The 23,890-nt window shown below is 43.5% G+C and overlaps 1 protein-coding gene across 3 annotated transcripts in view; it reads right to left on the reverse strand.

Annotated features, from left to right (window-relative positions):
* Window positions 1–853: 853 nt before the first annotated feature.
* LOC148529651 (serine/threonine-protein kinase D3-like) overlaps window positions 854–23,890 on the reverse strand; it is a 190,212-nt gene continuing 167,175 nt past the window's right edge. For all 3 annotated transcript variants that reach the window (XM_088468305.1, XM_088468304.1, XM_088468303.1), the window contains exons 13-19: window positions 23,729–23,801; window positions 21,596–21,702; window positions 10,927–11,088; window positions 8,348–8,446; window positions 3,214–3,481; window positions 2,896–2,981; window positions 854–1,551 (exon numbers count right to left, since the gene is read on the reverse strand). In XM_088468305.1, the coding sequence (XP_088324431.1) occupies window positions 1,372–1,551; window positions 2,896–2,981; window positions 3,214–3,481; window positions 8,348–8,446; window positions 10,927–11,088; window positions 21,596–21,702; window positions 23,729–23,801 (975 nt within the window). In that variant the 3' untranslated portion in view covers window positions 854–1,371. The remainder of the gene's footprint in view (window positions 1,552–2,895; window positions 2,982–3,213; window positions 3,482–8,347; window positions 8,447–10,926; window positions 11,089–21,595; window positions 21,703–23,728; window positions 23,802–23,890) is intronic.

Here is a 23,890-nt window from a genome sequence, read left to right on the forward strand (position 1 = left end):
GTTTTTTATTATTATTATTAAAAGTTATATTTTACTCCATTATTAAGAATTCATATATAAGTGTGCCCCAAGAATAGCCTTACTTTTTCTTCTGTTAAATACTCTGTTTGAAAAGGGGCAAGTTGGTGGAAAATTAGGTCATTAAGGTATTTAATGTTATTTCCAACCATACGGAAAACTTCAACGATTTTCACCCTGGAGGAAAGCACGGATTATTATATAGAACTGTCCAAGATAACCAATGAGTGAGAAACTACTGGCTAAAGGGCTACAACTTTCTACGTAAACTTTGTGGGAGCCAATGAAGGGAGGAAGCTGAGGCAAGTACCAAGCCTTCGACCTCAATTGAGGACCAGACTCTGGATGAGAAAGTATTATTCCGGAGAACACACTGAGCCAGCAGCACTGCAAGGTAATAATGTTTAAATTGGGCTATAGCGAAGCCCCTCCTGGAGCTGGGCGTTGCAAAATTTGAAATATTGAATACATTTAAAAACATTGGAGGGAATCCGGCTGGTTAATGCTTGATATAGAGTCTTGCGATACCAATTTTCTTCATCAATTTTGATCTGGGAGAGAAAGCGAGGGATGCCTAAAACAGGTGATAGTATTGCCTGATCATTTGTATTCTTAAATATATCTTCTAATGCCACTTAAAGAGAACGTTGTGTTTCTGGCAAGTCTGCAGCCGGATATTAGATATTCTTCTTGCCTCTAATTTGGTGCTGCAGCTGCCTAAATGATACTGTACCTGACCTTACATCAACCTTGCAATCTGTGTCCCACATATGTTCATTATATAAATGATTACAGCTATAGCGTACAGCAGTATGTCACAAACCACGTTACACAATTGAAAGATAAATAATCTCTTGTTCATGAGCATAATCTCAAAATATCTGTTTTTAAAGAAAAATATAATATAGGAAATAAGTATAAGAGGCTAGATAAAATTTGACTGGTTACACAGATTGTTTCTTGGGTCTACACTATGAAATCAGCTGTATTGAATATAAACCTCTGTTAGGATTGCACATAGGAATTCCATATGCTTTCTGCCATATAAGATACTGTGTATATATATATATATATATATATATATATATATATATATATATATATATATATATATATATATACATATCGTATATAAAACATATGAACGCTTCATTTTCTTGTTGGTGCACAAATGTCAGATGCATAGTCTTGCTTTCCACTATGGCTCAGCGTTTAGTCAGACTTCTTGGCACTTCTTTGTGCCTGGGAGAGACAGACAATTGTGCTTTACTAAGTCCTTAATATATTGCGTGCAATGCAAGGTCTTTGGCGCAGCCAGGTAGAGGTCTGCACATACACGGTTACATTAAACATTTACTCTTCATCTTCTTCTTCAGTCTCATCATACTGAGGTCCCATGACAAAGTGCTGAGGGTATTCAATGCCACATTCCCCCGCAAATATCTGCCAACGTGCATCATCGCTTTCATGGGTGATGTATCGTTGTCCAACTCTGGTCTCTAACTCCCGTAGGTCCAGCCAAGTCTGAAAGTCCTGATGTGAAATAAAGATAAGCAGAGTGATGCTTAAAATGAAGTTTACAGTTAGCAGATTTCTATGGTTTAGGCTGAAGTTAGAAACAATATAGTCACATTAATTCTTCTGCAGACTAGGGTGACTACCATGCTTCAGGGGAACTTACAGAGGAATGAGCTGTGTAAAATAAGATGTATTGGGTGCCCAATGACTGTACACTGATTGGCTAGAATTGGTTTGGGTTCCTGAAAGTGCTAAGATATACAGCACCTGTGTAAGTATCAGCCGCATGGAGCAAGCTGTGGATGAGTCACCATGGAGAGAAGATTTGGGTGAGTGAGCAGAACTGTGACCCTGCCTGTTACTGTGGCTGCAGAATGTTTCTTATTTCTTCATTGATATTAAGTGAGGGTTATTTGCAAATGACAAAAGTGTTGTGACCTAGTTTATGGAGATGAGCATGGTTTTATAGGCCAAGATAGCAGCTTCTACACATTTTCACGTATATCCTGAACCCACAAAACTAAGTACAGAGAGGGCTAATAAGAGCTATATACATTTGTTGTCATTATCTGAGGTTATATCATGGCAGATCAGATACCTGGAAAATCTACTTTGGATGATTTAGCACAGATCTTTCTATTTTCTGGTAAGGATATAAGTCATTATTAACCTGCACCAGTATTATTGCATGCACATACTACACTATTGTGAGTTTCTATTTTTGAGGCTACCTTGACCTGTCTAAAGCTTATTGCCTGCTGACTCTGCAAAGACCAGGATCCAATTTGCTGAAGTTACAAGGACATTGCACCTGATTGAGAGATGTACCCTATGCAGTAGCAGCTGTGACGGTTGTCGTTGCCGCTACTGCGAAATTATGTTACTGCAGCAGGAGGCCGCTTCTATACATAGACGCCTTCTGACGGCTTCTGTGATCCGCTGCTGCGTCAGAGGATGCAGCCGCACATCGTCCATATTAGTAACCCTCAGGTTATTCCTGGATGGCTGTGAAATTCACACTTCCGGGGCCAGTGAAGCTGCTTGGAAAGACGCAGACACGGGCCCTGGCACGGCTCCCATGATTTGTTTGTGTAAAGATGCCACACAAGCTATTTAGACCTAAGTTTCAAGTTAGTCAGTCATACTTTTCTATCAGGCCTGCATTGTTATCTAACGGCAAATGCATGCGCTTACATTAAATAATCACTAGCTTTCCATCTATTCCATTTATCCATTATGTCATCTTTCAATGCATTTGGCTTCTTATAGAACAACCCAACGCAGTACCTAATCAAACAAAGTATTGTTTCAGGCTTATTCCTTCACAATGGTGAAATATTAGCAGACGCAGACACATACCTGCATCCATGGGTGACTTAAAGCCTTGTCAACGCTGAATCTTCTTCTGATTTGCACTTGTAACAAACTGTTAATAAGGGCAATTGCTAGGGAGAAAATAAATATTAGTCATTAGCAAATGGCATTCATTGTACTATGAATATAAAAGCATATTTTGTAACAAATATTAGGTAGCAGAGTTGTATTATAATCCATGGTAAGCAATAAGGTTTTATTTGCCAGTGCAAGTTGGACTAATGAAAGCTAACATGACAGGTAATTATGTGCAGTTTAGACCTGTATGTCGGAATCTCCAAGGATCCAAATGGGTTTTCTCACCATCATTTGAAACTTCATTCCATGGGTTCTTTGGATACATAAAAGCTGCATTCCGGATCTGATCATTTATATCTTCATCCTCATTAAAGGGAAAGGTGCCACTAAGGCTGACATAGATGATTACACCGACTGACCACATGTCCAGGGAACGATTGTAGCCGCTGTTCCTCAAAACTTCAGGAGCCAAGTATGCGGGAGTCCCAACGACTGACCTCCGGAAAGACCTTTCACCGATGATGCGAGCAAAGCCGAAATCACATAGTTTTATCTTGGATCAAAGAAAATAAAGAGGGAATAGAAGAGATCAGTGACATACACTTACATAAAGTTACAACTAAGATTATAAAATGATGGTAATTTACAGCCCATAAACCATAAAATATAAGTCTGTGCAACACATTTCTGATAGCACACATGCACCTGACAGACTGCTTTGCACATCATAGACAGCATGTGACAAGACTGACAACATTCTGCACTCCCCCTGTAACACGTTTTGTATTTCTGTGGGTACAGCTGGAAATGAACAAAATGATATGAATGAAAACATCACTTTAACGTTCATCCTATTACCACTATAGCAACATATAGTACCACATATTTTCTTGTAAAACACGGATCAGTTTAACCTTTATGTCTTATATTAATCATAAGAGTGAGGGGGCATCAGGATTCTTTCATATTTATACAATGTTTGCATATTTGAATGTTTTTATCACATGGTAGAAATGTGTCTAGGTGTGCAGGGTGAGCTCACTGGTAATAGCATATACTCCCTACAACGGCACCTAACCCTTTGTTGCTGCCCTGCTGCTTATTTGAGTGATATGACCGCAGATGCAGCAATGTTTATAAACCATGTCCTTGTCCTGCATTGTTTTGTACTGTAAGGCACTGCTTTCTTGTAAGGCACTGCTGACCCCTTGTGGCGCCATACAAATAAAGTATAATAATAATAACAATCTGTATGCATTCATAACATAAACACATTGCATAGCTCCCAATTGTATCCAATTGGGCAAGGGTCCCGATTAGTCCTGACTGAGGTGGTAGGTTGAAAAACATCTGATATGATGCGCAGAATGGGTCCTGCGCATGTTGAGTTTTTCAATAATCGAAAAATTGCGTTAATACACAAAATACAGTCCAGACCTGAATCAGACCCTAAGTTCTTGATCCATCTATACCTCCATTGTGTATATATATATATACCTGCATCTATCATAAGGGAAAACATCACCTCAAATATCTTCCACATTTGGTCCAACATATAAGTGACTTAAAGTTTTTAATTTCTCTTCTAGTAGCTGATTCACAAACATAATTTCATACTTAACAAATACCCCATTTATATACTACAGACATGGCTTAGGTCACAACATCTATACAAATACCCCATTTATATACTACAGATATGGCTTACGTCACAACATCTATACAAATACCCCATTTATATACTACAGATATGGCTTACATCACAACATCTATACAAATACCCCATTTATATACTACAGATATGGCTTACATCACAACATCTATACAAATACCCCATTTATATACTACAGATATGGCTTACATCATAACATCTATACAAATACCCCATTTATATACTACAGATATGGCTTACATCACAACATCTATACAAATACCCCATTTATATACTACAGACATGGCTTAGGTCACAACATCTATACAAATATCCCATTTATATACTACAGATATGGCTTAAGTCACAACATCTATACAAATACCCCATTTATATACTACAGACATGGCTTACATCACAACATCTATACAAATACCCCATTTATATACTACAGATATGGCTTAGGTCACAACATCTATACAAATACCCCATTTATATACTACAGACATGGCTTAGGTCACAACATCTATACAAATACCCCATTTATATACTACAGATATGGCTTAGGTCACAACATCTATACAAATACCCCATTTATATACTACAGATATGGCTTACATCACAACATCTTAACAAATACCCCATTTATATACTACAGATATGGCTTAAGTCACAACATCTATACAAATACCCCATTTATATACTACAGATATGGCTTACATCACAACATCTATACAAATACCCCATTTATATACTACAGATATGGCTTACATCACAACATCTATACAAATACCCCATTTATATACCACAGATATGGCTTACATCACATCTATACAAATACCCCATTTATATACTGTACTACAGACATGGCTTACATCACAACATCTATACAAAAACTCCATTTATATACTACAGACATGGCTTAGGTCACAACATCTATACAAATACCCCATTTATATACTATAGACATGGCTTAGGTCACAACATCTATACAAAAATGTATATACAACAGACATGGCTTAGGTCACAACATCTATACAAATACCCCATTTAAATACTACAGACATGGCTTACATCACAACATCTATACAAATACCCCATTTATATACTGTACTACAGACATGGCTTAGGTTACAACATCTATACAAATACCCCATTTATATACTACAGACATGGCTTACATCACAAGATCTATACAAATACCCCATTTATATACTGTACTACAGACATGGCTTAGGTCACAACATTTATACAAATACCCCATTTATATACTACAGACATGGCTTAGGTCACAACCTCTATACAAATACCCCATTTATATACTACAGACATGGCTTAGGTCACAACATTTATACAAATAACCCCATTTATATACTACAGACATGGCTTAGGTCACAACATCTATACAAATACAACATTTATATACTACAGACATGGCTTAGGTCACAACATCTATACAAATACAACATTTATATACTACAGACATGGCTTAGGTCACAACATCTATACAAATACAACATTTATATACTACAGACATGGCTTACATCACAACATCTATACAAATACCCCATTTATATCCTACAGATATGGCTTAGGTCACAACATCTATACAAATACCCCATTTATATACTACAGATATGGCTTACATCACAACATCTATACAAATACCCAACTTATATACTACAGACATGGCTTAGGTCACAACATCTATACAAATACCCCATTTATATACTACAGACAAGGCTTAGGTCACAACATCTATACAAATACCCCATTTATATACTACAGACATGGCTTACATCACAACATCTATACAAATACCCCATTTATATACTACAAATATGACTTAGGTCACAACATATATACAAATACCCCATTTATATACTACAGATATGGCTTACATCACAACATCTATACAAATACCCCACTTATATACTACAGACATGGCTTAGGTCACAACATCTATACAATTACCCCATTTATATACTACAGATATGGCTTAGGTCACAACATCTATACAAATACCCCATTTATATACTACAGACATGGCTTAGGTCACAACATCTATACAAATACCCCATTTATATACTACAGTACAGATATGGCTTACATCACAACATCTATACAAATACCCCATTTATATACTACAGACATGGCTTAGGTCACAACATCTATACAAATACCTAATTTATATACTACAGACATGGCTTAGGTCACAACATCTATACAAATACCCCATTTATATCCTACAGATATGGCTTAGGTCACAACATCTATACAATTACCCCATTTATATACTACAGATATGGCTTAGGTCACAACATCTATACAAATACCCCATTTATATACTACAGATATGGCTTAGGTCACAACATCTATACAAATACAACATTTATATACTACAGACATGGCTTACATCACAACATCTACACAAATACCCCATTTATATACTACAGATATGGCTTAGGTCACAACATCTATACAAATACCCCATTTATATACTACAGACATGGCTTAGGTCACAACATCTATACAAATACCTCATTTATATACTACAGACATGGCTTAGGTCACAACATCTATACAAATACCCCATTTATATCCTACAGATATGGCTTAGGTCACAACATCTATACAATTACCCCATTTATATACTACAGATATGGCTTAGGTCACAACATCTATACAAATACCCCATTTATATACTACAGATATGGCTTAGGTCACAACATCTATACAAATACAACATTTATATACTACAGACATGGCTTACATCACAACATCTACACAAATACCCCATTTATATACTACAGATATGGCTTAGGTCACAACATCTATACAAATACCCCATTTATATACTACAGATATGGCTTAGGTCACAACATCTATACAAATACCCCATTTATATCCTACAGATATGGCTTAGGTCACAACATCTATACAATTACCCCATTTATATACTACAGATATGGCTTAGGTCACAACATCTATACAAATACCCCATTTATATACTACAGATATGGCTTAGGTCACAACATCTATACAAATACAACATTTATATACTACAGACATGGCTTACATCACAACATCTACACAAATACCCCATTTATATACTACAGATATGGCTTAGGTCACAACATCTATACAAATACCCCATTTATATACTACAGATATGGCTTAGGTCACAACATCTATACAAATACCCCATTTATATACTACAGATATGGCTTAGGTCACAACATCTATACAAATACCCCATTTATATACTACAGACATGGCTTAGGTCACAACATCTATACAAATACCCCATTTATATACTACAGACATGGCTTAGGTCACAACATCTATGCAGACTAATTACTTCTTTCCGGTTGTCAGATATGAAATGAGGAAGGTCCTCCTCCCTGAGGGCCTAATTCAGATTTGGGAATATAGTAAGGTAGAGCTAGTAACTGTGTAGTTGGACAACCCATGCTGCAATGCAGGGGGTACAAATACATAATTTTTTTTGCATGCAGGGTAATTACTGGCTGCTTTTGCATGAAGCCCACAAACGCTGGACAGCTTTATTTCTACACTGTAATTTATATTTCGGTTTGGACACTTCCCTTCCAAATCTAACTCTCTCTGCACATTATAAATCTGCCCCACCTGCAGTGCAGCATGGTGTTACCAAGGTGCACAGTTACTTGGTCATTCTTACTGTATTCCCAAATCTGAATCAGGAGCTAAGTGAGTTGTAATCTTATTATCTGTCCTGGGCCTTACCTGTGGGAATGCATCTTCTGATGCCAAAAGGACATTTTCTGGTTTGAGATCGCAGTGAACAATATTCTTAGAATGAAGGTGCCGCAGAGCCATCAATATCTAGAGAGAGAAAATGCAATCAGACAATTAGAAATCATTATTAAAATAATGTAACATTTTCTTCTATTTTCAAGCATTTGTTTATATATGTATTTAATGGATCATTTAAACTAAGATTTGGTTTATACTATTTGTTTATATGAAATGTTCCTCATATCCACATGATTTGCTTTTAGTGGTACAACGTTTATAAGTGAAGGATTAGTTGAGTAACAAGTGTCTTGAGTATATACGGTGAGTGATTATGTAAGCTTAATAGGTGGTTTATTCTCCTGGCAAAACCTCAAAGATTAAACCACCAATATTATCTTTGAGGACATAATTCACTTACAGGTGAACACAAGTCAGCCGCGATTGCTCCCACATTGTATGCATGAAACAAAATGCGTGAATTTGCCTGTATGCTGAGCTGTATGCATCTTGCAGGCTTGGCCACCCCATTCATTTGCTTGGTTTCATAGCCATCATCATTATCAGTATCCCCTTGCACCAGCTCTATCCCTGGTGCAAAAAGATCCAACAGAAAACAGGAGGTATATTTACTAAGAATCGTATCTTTCAGGTCGTGTTTTTCCTGATTTTCTAATAGAGGTTTACTAAAGGCAAACACGGGTGTGGCATTACCACCCCAGCTGGTTCAGCCCGATTATAGGAAAATAGGGGGAACCCCACGTTGTTTTTTTCTCTAATTTTCCTATACCAGAACGGGCTCAGAGGTCCAGGGCTGGTTATGCTTTCAGGGGGGACCCCACACCGTTTTAAAAAAAAATGTTGAACCCTTTCTTTTAACTATAACACACAGAAGCACTGCATAGATCACCCTAATATGTGCAATGCTTCTGCACAACAGGCTGCTCACAGCCAGGTTTATTAATTTCAGACTAATTCGACTGAACTAACACACTATTAAACACGATGCCATAGACCATTGGAAAACATGATTCAGTCATACACGATTCTTAGTAAATTTGTGTGTTTGATGGGGAAAAACAGTCACGTGTCCAAGCGATGCACAGTATGTTTCAAGACAGACAAGATTCTTAGTAAATATACCCCCAGGTGTCTTTATGATTACGCACAATTCTCCATAGCCTGCAATTCCATCAACACACCCTCACTGAACGTAGTCTATGTGAGAACGCACCATTACAGCCCAGTTACGTCTTAGTAGCAAATGGAAGTGCGCCTAAGGTGCCTATGATTCTGCATCGACCATAGCTGCGTACACTTGGTTTCGGAGCTTGCGCAGTGCAAAATACACTCTGCATACTGACTAGCCTTCAGCTCTGCATTAGCCACTCAGGGCCGTATTCAATTAGAGGTCGAAAAGCCGTAATGGGCGAAAAGTTTTCACCTATTGCTGCTTTTCGCCTGGTCGGAACTTATCTACATATTCAATTCCAGGACGATTTCGCCTAAGTGGAAACTCAATGCATTGTAATAGGCGAAAAAGTTTCTCCAAAGAATAGCATGTGAAAAGCAGTGCAAATCTTTATTTTGGGGTGCAAACTTGGGGAAATGACCAGAACCCTTGGGACAGCCCCCCAAAGGACAAATCTGGGCAAAAAAATAAAAATAAAACCTAAGAACACCCCAAAAAAGTACTTTCATTTTTGGGGCGAAAAAGTAAAAAGTGGGGGTTACAAGCATGAAAACTAGCGAAATAGACTTCTTGGGGGTCTGCAAGGATGGGTCAGGTGTTTTTGAGATTGCAGGTTCACTTTAGAAACATTAAAATATGCTTGCACCCATTTTCAAATACTGCTTTATGCCATTCTTCACCACTTTTGCAAAGACGCTAATAAGAAGCAATTTAAACTACTTAAGTACCCCAAACACTTTTATTAGGGCTATTAGTACACATCTACATTGATTCCCTATGTTAGTGCATCTTTTTTGGATAAAGAATAAAGAATCGGAATAAACAAAACCTACGGAGCTAAAAATTTATTAATAATAATGTCTGAGGGTAATACATCCCTTTGATGTAGGCGATGTTTTACTGTCAGACATTATTTATTAATACTCTTTTAGTGCCGTAGTTTTTGTTTATTCTGATTCTTTATTCTATGCTATTGTTTTGCATTGTGGTGACATTCATGTAAGGAATGTTGACAAAACGAAGTGGCAGCTTGTTGGCGCGCCCTAATAGTTCTCTCCTCGCCCCTTTTTCCATGCTTGAATGTAGTATAAAGTTTTTCCCTCCCATCCTTCATTCCCTTTTTTGCCTTCTGTCCATCCCTTCTCCCCCTCCCATTTACTGACCTGTGTTTTTTTTTTTTTAAATGTCTTCAATAAAATTTGATACGTAAAAAAAAATAATGTTACAGTATTATGTGACTTAATCGGTGTTATCATGAGTTGTGTCATGTGATTTTTTTTGAACGATGCTATGAGGTAAACCTAGTTGGTAAGCAAGTAAAAGCCACTATTTCCCATGCAGTCTATTCAAATCTGTCTTTTTCAATACATCATTTTACCTGAGTTACAATAAACCTGGTGACCCTTTCAGGAAGTCTACCCTTGTCACTTGACAGGATCATTTCCAACATGTCACCATGCAGCCTCTCCATCACCACGTAGATCCGCTCCGGTGTCTCACACATAGCTTCAAGGTCAACAACACCAGCAAAACGCAGGTTCTGAGGGAACAAAGAGTAATCCTGTTATCAGGCAGTACTGCACAATAGTCTCATAGGGGGCAATCACATACTTTCACTCTAATGCTCTTGAGAGGTTATCTCACTCTGCTATAGCAGAACGTGCCATTCATTTTCAGATCACAAAGCAATGTACATAGTTTGCCGGGTTGCAGGGCCATCTTAACAGCATTGTAGGGACTGGGCAAAGCAAAGCACTGGGGTCCCTACCTACCCATTCACGTGAATAAAAATGTAAACGGTAAATAAAATGTAACCTTTAGATTTATTGGTACTTTCAACAAAACAAAAACAAGAGATATGGTAAGAACTTACCTTTGTTATCTCTGTTTCTACGAAGTCCATAGGGTCCACAGGGTGACCTTGGGGTATAGCTGGATCCTGGATCCTCGAGCACCACGGAGTTAAAGCTTTTAGCTGCTCCCAGGATGCACTTGGGTCCAACCTCCCCTATACCCCGCCCCCGAGCCACAGGCACCTCAGTTGGTAAGCAGCCCAGGCCGGAGGAGGAGACGAAACAGAGAGAAGGAAGACTGGAACACACAAGAACCATACTCACAGAAATGGGAGACGGAAAACCGGTTACCAGTCACAGAGCCCATATGAAGCCAGGTGCGTCAGGGCGGGTGCCCTGTGGACCCTATGGACTTCGTAGAAACAGAGATAACAAAGGTAAGTTCTTACCATATCTCTTGTTTTCTACTTCAGGGTCCATAGGGGTCCACAGGGTGACCTTGGGGATGTCCCAAAGCAGTCCAACTAAGGGCGGGGACGCTCCTGTGCTGATAGGAGAACCCGGCGCCCAAAGGATGCATCCTGAGAGGCAAAGGTGTGAATCGCATAGAACCTCAAAAAGGTCTGAATGGAAGACCAGGTGGCCGCCTTACAGAGCTGAACAGCAGAGGCGCCACGGCTAGCAGCCCAAGAAGGGCCCACGGACTGAGTGGAATGAGCCTTAACAGAGGCTGGAACAGGTAAACCCTCCTGCATATAAGCCTCAATAATAACAGAACGAAGCCAACGGGCTAGAGTCTGTTTGTTGGCAGGCCAACCCCTCTTGTGAAAACCAAAGAGGATAAACAAAGAATCCGACTTCCTCACAGAACTAGTCCGGTCCACATAAACCTGGAGTGCCCGGACAACGTCTAAGGAAGTCTCCCCAGCCGAAAGATCAGGTGACTGAAAGGATGGTACAACAATTTCCTGATTAATGTGGAACCTGGAAACCACCTTAGGCAGGAAATCAGGACGAGTGTGAAGCACCGCTCTGTCCTGATGAAAAATCAGAAAAGGGGGACGACAAGAAAGCGCCCCCAAATCTGAAACCCTCCTGGCAGAAGCAATTGCCAAGAGGAAAACAGTTTTAAAAGTTAGCCACTTGAGCTCCACTGTCTCCAAGGGCTCAAAAGGAGGACCCTGTAAGGCCCGAAGAACCACCGCCAAATCCCACGGGGCCACAGGTGGCACAAAGGGAGGCTGGATTCTCAAAACACCCTGGAAAAAGGTGTGTACGTCCGGCATAGCAGCGATCCTGCGCTGGAACCACACCGACAGAGCAGACACGTGTACCTTCAGTGAAGAAAGACGTAATCCTAAATCCAAACCCGACTGAAGGAAAGCCAGAATACGCGAAACCCGGAACACCTGGTGATCATAGTTTCTGGCCTCGCACCACTGAAAGTAAGTGTGACACACTCTGTGATAGATCCTCGCGGAAGCAGGCTTGCGCGCCCTCAGCATGGTGGTAATAACGGAGCTAGAAAAGCTCCAAGACCTCAGGACGGCTGTCTCAAGAGCCACGCCATCAAAGATAGTCGACCCAGATCCAGGTGAAGACAGGGCCCCTGAGACAACAGGTCCCGCCGTTGAGGTAGGAGGTACGGAGCGTCGATGGACAGGCTCCGCAGATCGGAGTACCACGGCCTTCTGGGCCACACTGGGGCCACCAGGATCAGTGTGCCTCCGTCCTGTTTGAACTTGCGCAGGACCCGAGGCAGCAGAGATATCGGAGGGAACAAGTAAGCCAGTTGAAACAGCCATTTCACCGACAGCGCGTCTATCAGACTTGCGCCTGCGTCCCTTGTCCTTGACCCGTACACAGGCAGCTTGTGATTGTGATGGGACGCCATCAGGTCCAGCTCTGGCAGCCCCCACTTGTCCACGAGTAGTTGGAATACCTCTGGATGAAGCGACCATTCCCCGGGATGCACGTCGTAACGGCTGAGGAAGTCTGCCTCCCAATTGAGGACTCCTGGGATGAAAACTGCCGAGAGAGCTGGAAGATAGCGCTCCGCCCAAGCCAGGACGCGGGACACCTCCGACATCGCAGCTCGACTGCGAGTCCCTCCCTGGTGATTGATGTACGCCACCGTGGTGGCGTTGTCTGACTGCACCTGAACAGCCCTTCCGTGAAGAGCGGTGCCGGACGACTGCAGGGCTCTGTATACTGCCCGCAGTTCCAGGATGTTGATGGGAAGAATCGCTTCCTCCGCCGACCAACGACCCTGAAGTGACAAGGAGCCTGTCACCGCCCCCCAACCCCGGAGACTGGCATCTGTCGTGAGCAGAACCCATTCCAGGATCCAAAAGGGGCGCCCCTCTAGGAGATGAGCTGTCTGCAGCCACCAGGCTAGGGACAGACGCACCTCCGAGGACAACACCAGCATCTGAGAGCGGATCCTGTGTGGCAATCCGTTCCATTCCGAAAGAATCAGCCCCTGCAGGGGCCTGGAATGGAACTGGGCAAACTCCACCATGTCGAATGCCGACACCATGGACCCCAAAACTCTCATCGCTGAGTGCACCGACACTCTGCCACTGCTCAGACAACTGTGAATCCGCAGCTGTAAGGAGGAGACCTTCTCTGGAGTCAGAAAAATCAGTTGCTGACGAGAGTCCAGCAGGGCCCCCAAATGAACCATCCGTTGTGATGGGATGAGGGAGGATTTCTTCCAGTTGATCAACCAGCCGTGCGCCTGTAGACAAGCGACCGTCAGGTGGAGATGCTGGATCAGTACCTCAGGGGAGCTTGCCAGCAAGAGGAGGTCGTCTAGATACGGTAGCAACCGTATCCCCTGGCTCCGAAGGTGAGCCGCCATGACCGCCATCACCTTGGTAAATACCCTTGGTGCCGTGGAGAGACCAAAGGGTAGAGCCCTGAATTGGTAGTGGTTGTGGAGAATAGCAAACCGCAGAAACCGTTGGTGCGATGTTGCTATAGGCACATGGAGGTAGGCGTCCTGGATATCCAGGGAGACCATATAATCCCCCGGTTCCATCGCCAGTATGATGGAACGCAAAGTTTCCATCCTGAATTTGGGAACCCTGAGAAACCTGTTCAGGGACTTCAAATTGAGGATGGGGCGATGAGAGCCATTGGGTTTCTGCACCAGAAACAGCGTAGAGTAATACCCCATCCCACGTTGAGACTGTGGTACGGGTATAATGACCCCCGCCGTCAGCAAGGCCTCTATGGCTTCCTGAACCTGCAAGGCCTTGGTTTTGTCCTGAGAAGGACTTGTGCAAAAAAACTGGCAAGGCGGCCTGTGCCGAAAAGACAGGGCGTACCCCTGGGAGACCACTTCTCGCACCCAGGCATCCGTGGTGGTATTGTGCCAGCACTGGGTGAATTGAAGAAGTCGGCCTCCCACTCTGGGGTCCCCCAGAGGGAGGCCCGTCCCATCACGCAGAAGGCTTATCTTCTGGCTTGGAAGAAGGGCGCCTAGCACTCCAGGCTTGCTTCTTTGGCTTTGAGACGGTCTAGGGTGCGGACTGCCTCGGGAAGGACTGACCCTTTGCCTTGCCCTGAACCCGAAAGGAAAGAAACGCCGAGCTCCGGACCTTAGCAGGTGTAGTAGCTGAAGGGAGGAAGGCTGACTTGGATTTTGCCAGGGTATCTACTATTTTGTCCAGGTCCGGACCAAATAGTAATTCCCCATTAAAAGGTAAGGCCTCCAAGCCTTTCTTTGAATCCGCGTCTGCTTTCCAAGACCGCAACCACAAGGATCTACGAGCAGACACTGCTGCCGCCGAAACCCTAGAGGTCAACAGGCTAGCATCCAAAGATGCTTCTCCAATGTAGGAGGCGGCATCTCTCATCTGTCCTAACAACGCCCTCTGGACGTCCGGAGATTCATCCGTAAACGTGTCCTCCAAGGCGTTGGCCCACCCCTCAATGGCCTTGGCCACCCAGGAGATGGCCATGGACGGCCGGGCTACAGCCCCTGAGAGAGAATAAATAGACTTTAGACAAGTCTCCACCTTCCTGTCCGTAGGATCCTTCAGCGAGGATATAGACGGCAATGGCAAAGTAGCACTCCTGATGAGGCGTGTTACATGGGAATCGACTGCAGGCGGAGTTTCCCATTTCTTACAATGCGCTTCCGGGAATGGATAATTGGACGCCAAGCGTTTCTGTGGCAGGAAACGCTTACTGGGCGTCTGCCAGGCCACCGCCATGTGATCAGTCAACTGATCAGACAAGGGGAACGCTGTAGAAGTAACCTTAGCTTTTTTAAAACTAGGATACCTTGACTTGGGAGCGGGTGCTTCATCCTCAATCAGAAGAATGGCCCGCACCGCCTTAACCAGAGCCCGCACATTGATGGAAGACTTAGTGTCTACCTCCTGGACTGAGGCATCTGAGGCTGAGTCATCCTGCACCTCACCATCATCCGAGGACCCCTCAGAATCCGAAAGATGCGCAGCCTGTGCCATGACTGAGCATTTAGACGCCCTGGAGGGCACGTCACTGCGCAACATCGACTGAAAAGCCGAAGATGCTGCCGCCAAATCTTGGACAGTGTGGGAAAGCGCATCCACCCAGGGTGGAGGAGCTGTCACAGGAGCCTGAAACGGCACCACAGCCGGCTGTGCCACAGGGGTGGCCTGAATATACATTGGCAACCCCGCATAGGGACCAACAGGCTGAGACCCCGGGGGAGTCTGCAATAATTGTGGGACACCCGGGGAACGGGGGATGGCAGACTGGGGCAACGCCCTAGTAGGGGCGGCAGTCGGGACCGACAGACGGTCCGCGATGGACACCAGCACCTGGGAAAACATCGCCCATGGTGGCTCCTGCGACATGGGAGGTTTAGATGTACCAGGGACTGCCTGGCACCGTCCGCACAGGCCGTCCTGTGACAAATCCTCCCTATCCACTCCTGCAGAACAGCGCCTGCAGGAGAACAATGCCGGAGCCCCGGAGTGCTCAATCTCCTCCTCAGACATGACTTAGGAAGAAAACGTGCGCACTCACCAGTGTGCTGAACAACAGCCCACAATATGGCACCGTGTAGCACACAACTGTATGTGACGGACCTCACAAATACATGATCTGTATAAGAGAGGTCAGTAGAAACGCCCTTCCCCCGCACACCTGTAGGGCTTGTAGGAGAAGGAAAGGGATAGGTACAGGCTGACAGTAAGTAGAAAAAAGACACAGACAGGCAGCACTAGCAAAAGTCACATACCATGCAGGAAGATATACTCACTGCACCTTTCCACTACAATCAACCTCCCAGATTCAGTGTCTGGGAGGGCTATAGTGCTGTGTACACTGTCCTTGTCGGGGGAGAGGTACACAGGGGGACCGGTCCGCGTGCTCCCTGAGACATCTGCGCTGCCAGTAAGAAAATGGCCGCTGGAGACCTCAGAGGAGGAGTGGCCGAGTATCTGCAGCTCAGCGACGCCAGACTCCGAGCTGAAAGGCGCGCTGAGCTGAGGGGAGGAGCCGCTGACAGGGAAGGCTTCCTCCCCTGGCTAGCATATTTAACCCCCAAGGTTGCGGCATCCCGCTTGCCGCTTAATTTACCCTGGTGGTCTAGTGGTCTGACGGGGTATGCCTCCGATAGAGGGGGGGCCCGCCGCCACCGCTAGCGCCCCCGGTCTGTCCCCTAGACCGGGGGCATGGGACTGCATATAAAAGGCATTACCCGTGCACCGCCGCTAATCAGCGGTGCGCGGCTTACCTTAAGCTCCCCGGCGTCTTCCGGCAGCAGTTCCAGGGGGAAACCAGAGTCCGGCTAGTACAGACTCTGGCTTCCCCCGCCGCGATCCCCAGTTCAGTGCTGGCGTCGCGGCGCCAGCAGGGAGAAGGAGCGGCAGCGTGGGCGTCTGTACAGACAGCCCAGCGCTGCCGCTCTGGAGAACAAAACTATAGTAAAAATAAATTTAACCTAGCTAAATAAAAAGCTTTAGGGGGCTGCTCCTGCAGCCCCCCCCCCCCACGCAGGGTGACCCGACTCCGGCCGGGCACCATCTTAAACTGAGGTGCCTGTGGCTCGGGGGCGGGGTATAGGGGAGGTTGGATCCAAGTGCATCCTGGGAGCAGCTAAAAGCTTTAACTCCGTGGTGCCCGAGGATCCAGGATCCAGCTATACCCCAAGGTCACCCTGTGGACCCCTATGGACCCTGAAGTAGAAAGAGTGGGGTTCGCACAGGACTAGGTTGCTCCTTTTAATGGTTCTCCAGATGGTAGAACACTGGGGACAAAAAATAGGAACCGTACTGTATATTTAAGACCAACTTAGTTATGTAGATTCCAATCCAGGAAAAACTGTGTGTAGCAATGCTGGTGGTGCTCCCCAGAGTCAGTATATAGACTATTTATATTGGAGAGAAAGATTACTCTTTTGTGGGGACACTCTTTATTTGTGTAATGATTATATAATTTTAAAATATAACTTTTAATAATAACATCTAAAATATAGTGGGAAACACAAAAAAAGAACAGACATAAAATACATTTTTATATAGGGACTATAGTCCAATAGTTTCTTAAGCCAAGGGCGAATTTATTTGTAATATGCAGCCAAAATATTAGCAAATCAATAATAGTACATATTACATTCATAAGGTCAACCCTTTCATTATATACCGTGTACTTGAAGAACCATGTGCCCAAGGGGTCATTTCAATTGACCTTCCAGTTGTTGCTAGTAAAAGCTACCATATAATATTACAATGATCACAGCAAAGCAAAATAATTCAAATATCTTCACATCTGATTCATGTGGTGGGAAAGACGTAATATACATCAATAATTTGATAAACACCTAGAACTGGATACTTTTTTTTGCATAATCAACTTATTCCTGAGCGGGTATTAATTTGATGCAACAGGTTTTATACATAGAGATTACTAATATACTCATACTAATTGGGTATAAATCCAATGTGTGGGCCCGATTCGCACTGAATTAGTAATAGACAGGTGTCCCCTCACTGTAATAATGCAGATTCTATATGCAAAATTCACAGTTAAGTCAGATCACCCCACATGCAGCCACAGTTCATAATACACCTTATGCTAAATACTTGGGGTGAAGCATGGCACTTGTAGAAGTCACTTCAATTTAATAAGTGTCCACTGTGTGAACCGGATTAACATTAGATTGCCGATAGCCAGGCAACCTCTTAGAATATTTAGGAAGAGTTTATATGTAATCACCACAATTTACTGTAGTCACTCAATATACACCCAAAATTCACATATACTTTGCTCAGTTCTTGGAGTGAGATGTAGTTCTCACAAAAAGCATCACTACATAAATGCATACAGATAAATAGTAAAAAAAATAGTGATAAGGGAAGGTGAAAAACTCCAAACAATGGAATCCCCTGTTTCTGCTGTCATATCATCATGTTGAGACAGCGGACGATAGATGAGAGAACAGTGGGGGACTGCTGGTGTTAAGAAATGTAAGAGGCACATCTGCTGTTAGCACGTCCCCTCTAGATCTACCCTGATGTGCATTGACATTGCAGAGTGAGTCAGGGAGGTGCGCCGATGAGGGAGTGCCTGACAGGAGTACCTGTACGGAGAAGGTAAGTGTTTGGAGGCGGTAAGCAGCTGGGCTCCGATGTAGTACTGGCGGCTCTAAGTCTGTGCTGCGGCTGCATCTAGAGAGGACATGTATCGGCAGCTCACATCAGCAGGGATTCCCTCCCGTGCTGCATGCTGGTATGGTGCCCGGCCCGTGGAACATGACCAAAAGGATTACGTACGTTTCACCAAGGAGGGGCTTGATCACAAATAAAAAGACAAAGCTATTGTGGGCAAAAACGCATAGAAGAAGGACCACTAGTCAGAGGAAGAAGGTTATTTTCATAGACAAATTGAAGTTTGATGTGTTTGGGTCGTACAACAGGCGAGCGCATGCTTCCTGCTTGCATTCAGCCCATAGTCAAGCATGGAGGAGGTTCTATTATGGTCTGGGGATGTTTCGGAGGTGGTGCTGTTAGTGACTACGTAAAAATCAAAGGAATCATGACCTCCAAACTCTACCACAACGTCCTGGTGTGCCATGCCATCCCTTCCGGCACCCACCTTATTGGTTGTGGGTTCACACTACAGCAAGATATGTGTCCATATATATATGCACACAAGTGTGTTCATATGTGCAAATAATGAGCCAAAATCACTTATGGTAGTTGCTCCAAGACAAGTTAGCTTCAATCGCAGCTGAAACTTTTAGACAAGTTGACCGACAGAATGCCCGTGTTTGCACTGCTGTGATCGCTGCTAAGGGTGGATACTTTGATGAGAGAAAAATTTAAGGAAATCAAAACTATTTATTTGTAAACAATGTGTAGGAGAACAAAACATGTTTATTTCCCAAAATAAATATGTATTCATCACAAACTAGCTTATTTTGTCCATTACTTTCCAAAATGTCGATTATTTGGGTGATGCATTGAAATTAATGAGCTGTACTGTGTACACTTCACGGTGGAGGAGTGGTGACCTCACTTAGTTCCTGACTCCCTCCCCTCATTAGGCTGCTGCTAAGCAACAGGGCAGATTGCTAGCTCTGATTGGCCTCAGTTTCAGATGCTCTCTTGCTATTTCAGCACAGCTTGGTGCTAGATTTTTTTCTGTGACTTGCTTCACTAAAATTGTGACTGCTTGGCTATTGCCACAGATAAATGGTTCATACACCTAAATCTTCCTTGACCAATTCTGTATAGAACAGTGAAACCCCATCACAATCCGTCTAGTGGTTTAGGCAGGTGTGGAAAAAATGCTGCAAAGTAAGAATACTTTCAAAAATAGAAGTGTTAGTAGTTAATTTTTATCAATTAACAAAATGCAAAGTGAATGAACAGAAGAGAAATCTAAATCAAATCAATCTTTGGTGTGATCATCATTTGCCTTCAAAACAGTATAAATTCTTCTAGGTGTATATATATATATATATATATATATATATATACACAAGCAGAAGAAAAACTGCAGCACTCTAAGTCTTTTGCTGAATACAATCTGTATTGGCATATACAGTGCCACAGTTTTTCTTCTGCTTGTCTACATTATTTACCGAGGGCACCCAAGCAGCATTTATCTATTACGTTGAGGGTCTGTCTGTCTGTCTATATATATAAATATATACATAGGCTATATATAATGGGCCCTTTTCCAGAAAGATACTGGCCCAATATGTGGGTTAAACTATTTATTTATTTCTCTACATAGTAGATTAAAGTATACTGTATTTATATTATTTTTCATTGAGTAGCATAAAAAAGTTACTGACAGCTAGAATTTATTTACTAACAAATTAAAATTCTGTTTCAAAATATATATGACCATTTAAGGCCTCCTACACATGGGTATGGCAAATAAAGCCTCTGCGGTGCATCACACATGCCGTGAACAAGCTGTTTGTAGTGTTGCTCTGCTAACACTTATGGCTCTCATCCACAGAGAGTGCCCAATTGGTCACCAAAGGGGCTTACTAAACCTTCATATTATGGGTCTGTACCCAGGCTCCCTCTGCTGGTGGATCCAGGACACAATCATTCTTTATGAAAAAAGCTATGCCTGCTATGTCTGTATAGTAAATATACTCATATAGGGCTGTGGTATAATGTGCAGGGGCGCCAAGAGGGGTGGGGGGGGGGTAGGCGGGCACTAATTGCCCATGCCTGGGCTTGTTGGAAGGGCCCGGGTCAAACGCAGCCCCTCCCTCCCTCTTACCTGTCAGCAGCCCAGCACACTCCGCTGTGTGCTGAGCTGTAGTGGGAGACAGCTCAGTGCTGCTGAGCAGCAGCAGCCTCCTACTCTGATCGCCCCCCCCCCCGTAATTTGCGTCAGCTGGGGGGCTCACAGTGCCCCTCTTCCCAGCGCGCAGCGCCATAGGGTCCCGGCGGTCATATGTTACCATCACTTCTGGGTCCGACCTCCAATCCTCTGGTGTTCGGGTAAGTATTCCCTAACCCTAATCCCTGCCCCTAATCTCCCCCCACAGCCTAACCCTAATATCGATATTCTGACAATGTCCACATTTCCCATGTCGGGACGTTGCCTATCGACATCATAACTCTCAACATTGTGGTATCTATATTATGATTGTCGACCTTTTGACTATATCCCTCATATCATATAGTTATAACTTTGCAGTTGATTGGACAAAGAAATATTTGAATGGTAATTGGTAGATGAAGCTATAAGATAGTAAGAGATGAATGCAGTCAGTACTTATACCTGCAGTATGGCCACCTCATTTCTCAGCTGACTTTCTTGTCTACTAGGAAATCTGAGTTTATCAATAATCTTTACCGCAATATCTCTCCCAGTTTTTCTATGCTTTCCTAAAAAGAGGAAACAAAAATACATCTCAGTGTACTGTATATACTTTTTATTTTCAAAATTATTGACTTTTATCATAAGAATATTAACAAGCAAAAGACAAAAAATACAAATCATAAAGAAGGTAAAACTGATGAAGTTGCATATTCAGTCTGCCAAAATAAAATGCTTTGTAAATAACTGTTCTACAGAGTTGACAAGTGGAAACAGCCACTAATCAGCTTGTAGTTAGCATTTATTATGTACATTCTATAAAATGATAGGTAGAAGCTGATTGGGTTGCTATGGGTAACATCACCACTTCTCCACCCTTTAGGAAGGTTTGATACACTTTACAAAGGAGTCTATGTACTAAGCCTATGTACTAAGCCTTGAAGTGAGATAAAGTGGACGAAGATAAAGTACCAACCAATCAGCTCCTAAATGTAATTTTTCAAACACAGCCTGTAAAGTGACAGTTAGGGAGTTTATTGGTTGGTACCAGAGCCGTAACTAGACTTTTTGGTGCCCTGTGCCAGAAAGAACATTGGTGCCCCCCTCATTTTTCAAAGGGACATAATGCACCCAAAAAAGGGCCACGGCTTCATGGGGAAGGGCCAGGGAAGAGATAGGAGAGGCCAGGAGATGCTGGGGATGAAATAAGAGGAAGCTACAAGCAAGAATTATAATAAACAGAAATTTGACAGGCCCAAACAGTGCCCCCTGACCTGTGGTGCCCTGTTCCATGGCACCGGCCGCACTACCCTAGCTACGGCCCTGGTTGGTACTTTCTCTCTCTCCGCTTTATGTCTTTCCAAGGCTTAGTGAATAGACCCCATAGGCCCCAAAGTGTTAAAAACAAAACATAACATTTTATTGAGACAATTGTATAAACAAGTTCGTCTAAATAATTATTGCTCACAGAAGTACTTGTCAGATTGCAGTTCTGTAAATCCGTTTATCTCACCCACCACTGTGGGATGTAGTCAGGATGCCAGCGGCCGGAATGCCGACCGCCGGAATCCCGACACTGAAAGCCCGGGAATGGGACCAAAGCTAGGCGTCTAAATACCGACCGACATCTATCATTAGCCCCATGCCTAAATCCCGACGCCCGGCATACTGAATGTAGGTAAGTCGGGCGTCGGAAGTTGTTAGCCACACGGGGGTGGAGGGTTAAGTTTAGGCACCCCCGGGGTGGCTTCGGGTTAGGCACCCCCCCCCCCCGGGAGGGTTAGGCTAGGGGAAGGGGGGGTTAGGGTTAGACACCACCGGGGGGAGGTGAGGGTGCGGGGAGGGGGGAATAGGCACCAAAGGGGAAATTTAGGGTTAGGCACCACCCCCGATGTCTTAGGGTTAGGCACCCTCAACGGAGGGTTAGGGTTAGAGGGGGAGAGGGGAGGGTTAACTATACTTACCAGATGGCTTCAGGATTTTCTGCTGTCGGGTTTCCAGGGTCGGGATCTGAACCGGCGGCTTTTAAGCCGTCAGTATTTCATACCCAACCCACCACTGTCACTACTCCCATTGGAAGCACTAGCAATGAGATGTATGAACATTTCATCTGCCGGAGTGGGGGAGTGAAATGTGCTGATGCACTGTGTCTCCCTTTCCGGCCAGCCCCAATGGGCATGTGCAGGCCTGAAGCCGGCAGCCTCCATAACAGGGACCGTGCTGTCCCTGCTGTGTTGATAGGGCAGTAACAACTGCAGGGCCACTGAACGTTCATACATTGCCTTGCACATCGGCGCTGCTATCTTGTAGACATAGCACCCTTTCATTTAACACCAGACTCCTCAACAATACATGGGGTAGAAGTGGTATCAGCGCACATAACATGTGCTGATACTAGTTCTTCTCTATATCGCCCCTTCATACATCTCCCCCAATCTGTCTACATTCCTGTCTTTTACAATTTGTTCCAGTGAGCCTGCTGTTTCTCAGCACAGACGTGGTGCCCACCTGCTTTTCTAAGAATCTGTAGCTGTCCCGAAATACACTGCTAACTATTTAATCAAATAACATATGAGATGTGAAATAAACTCTTACCTCCATACACAATGCCAAATTGTCCTGAGCCTAGAACTTCATCGGGGAAGATCTGGTACATGTGACTAATATCCTGAAATAACAATATTATATTATGTACCTATGATTGTGCTATTTGGTGAAATATTATTAAATCTGATTTAGGGCTCCACTTAACGAAAC

The sequence above is a fragment of the Taudactylus pleione genome, unplaced genomic scaffold (assembly GCF_031769625.1).
Source record: "Taudactylus pleione unplaced genomic scaffold, aTauple2 ptg000085l, whole genome shotgun sequence".
Lineage (NCBI taxonomy): Eukaryota > Metazoa > Chordata > Amphibia > Anura > Myobatrachidae > Taudactylus > Taudactylus pleione.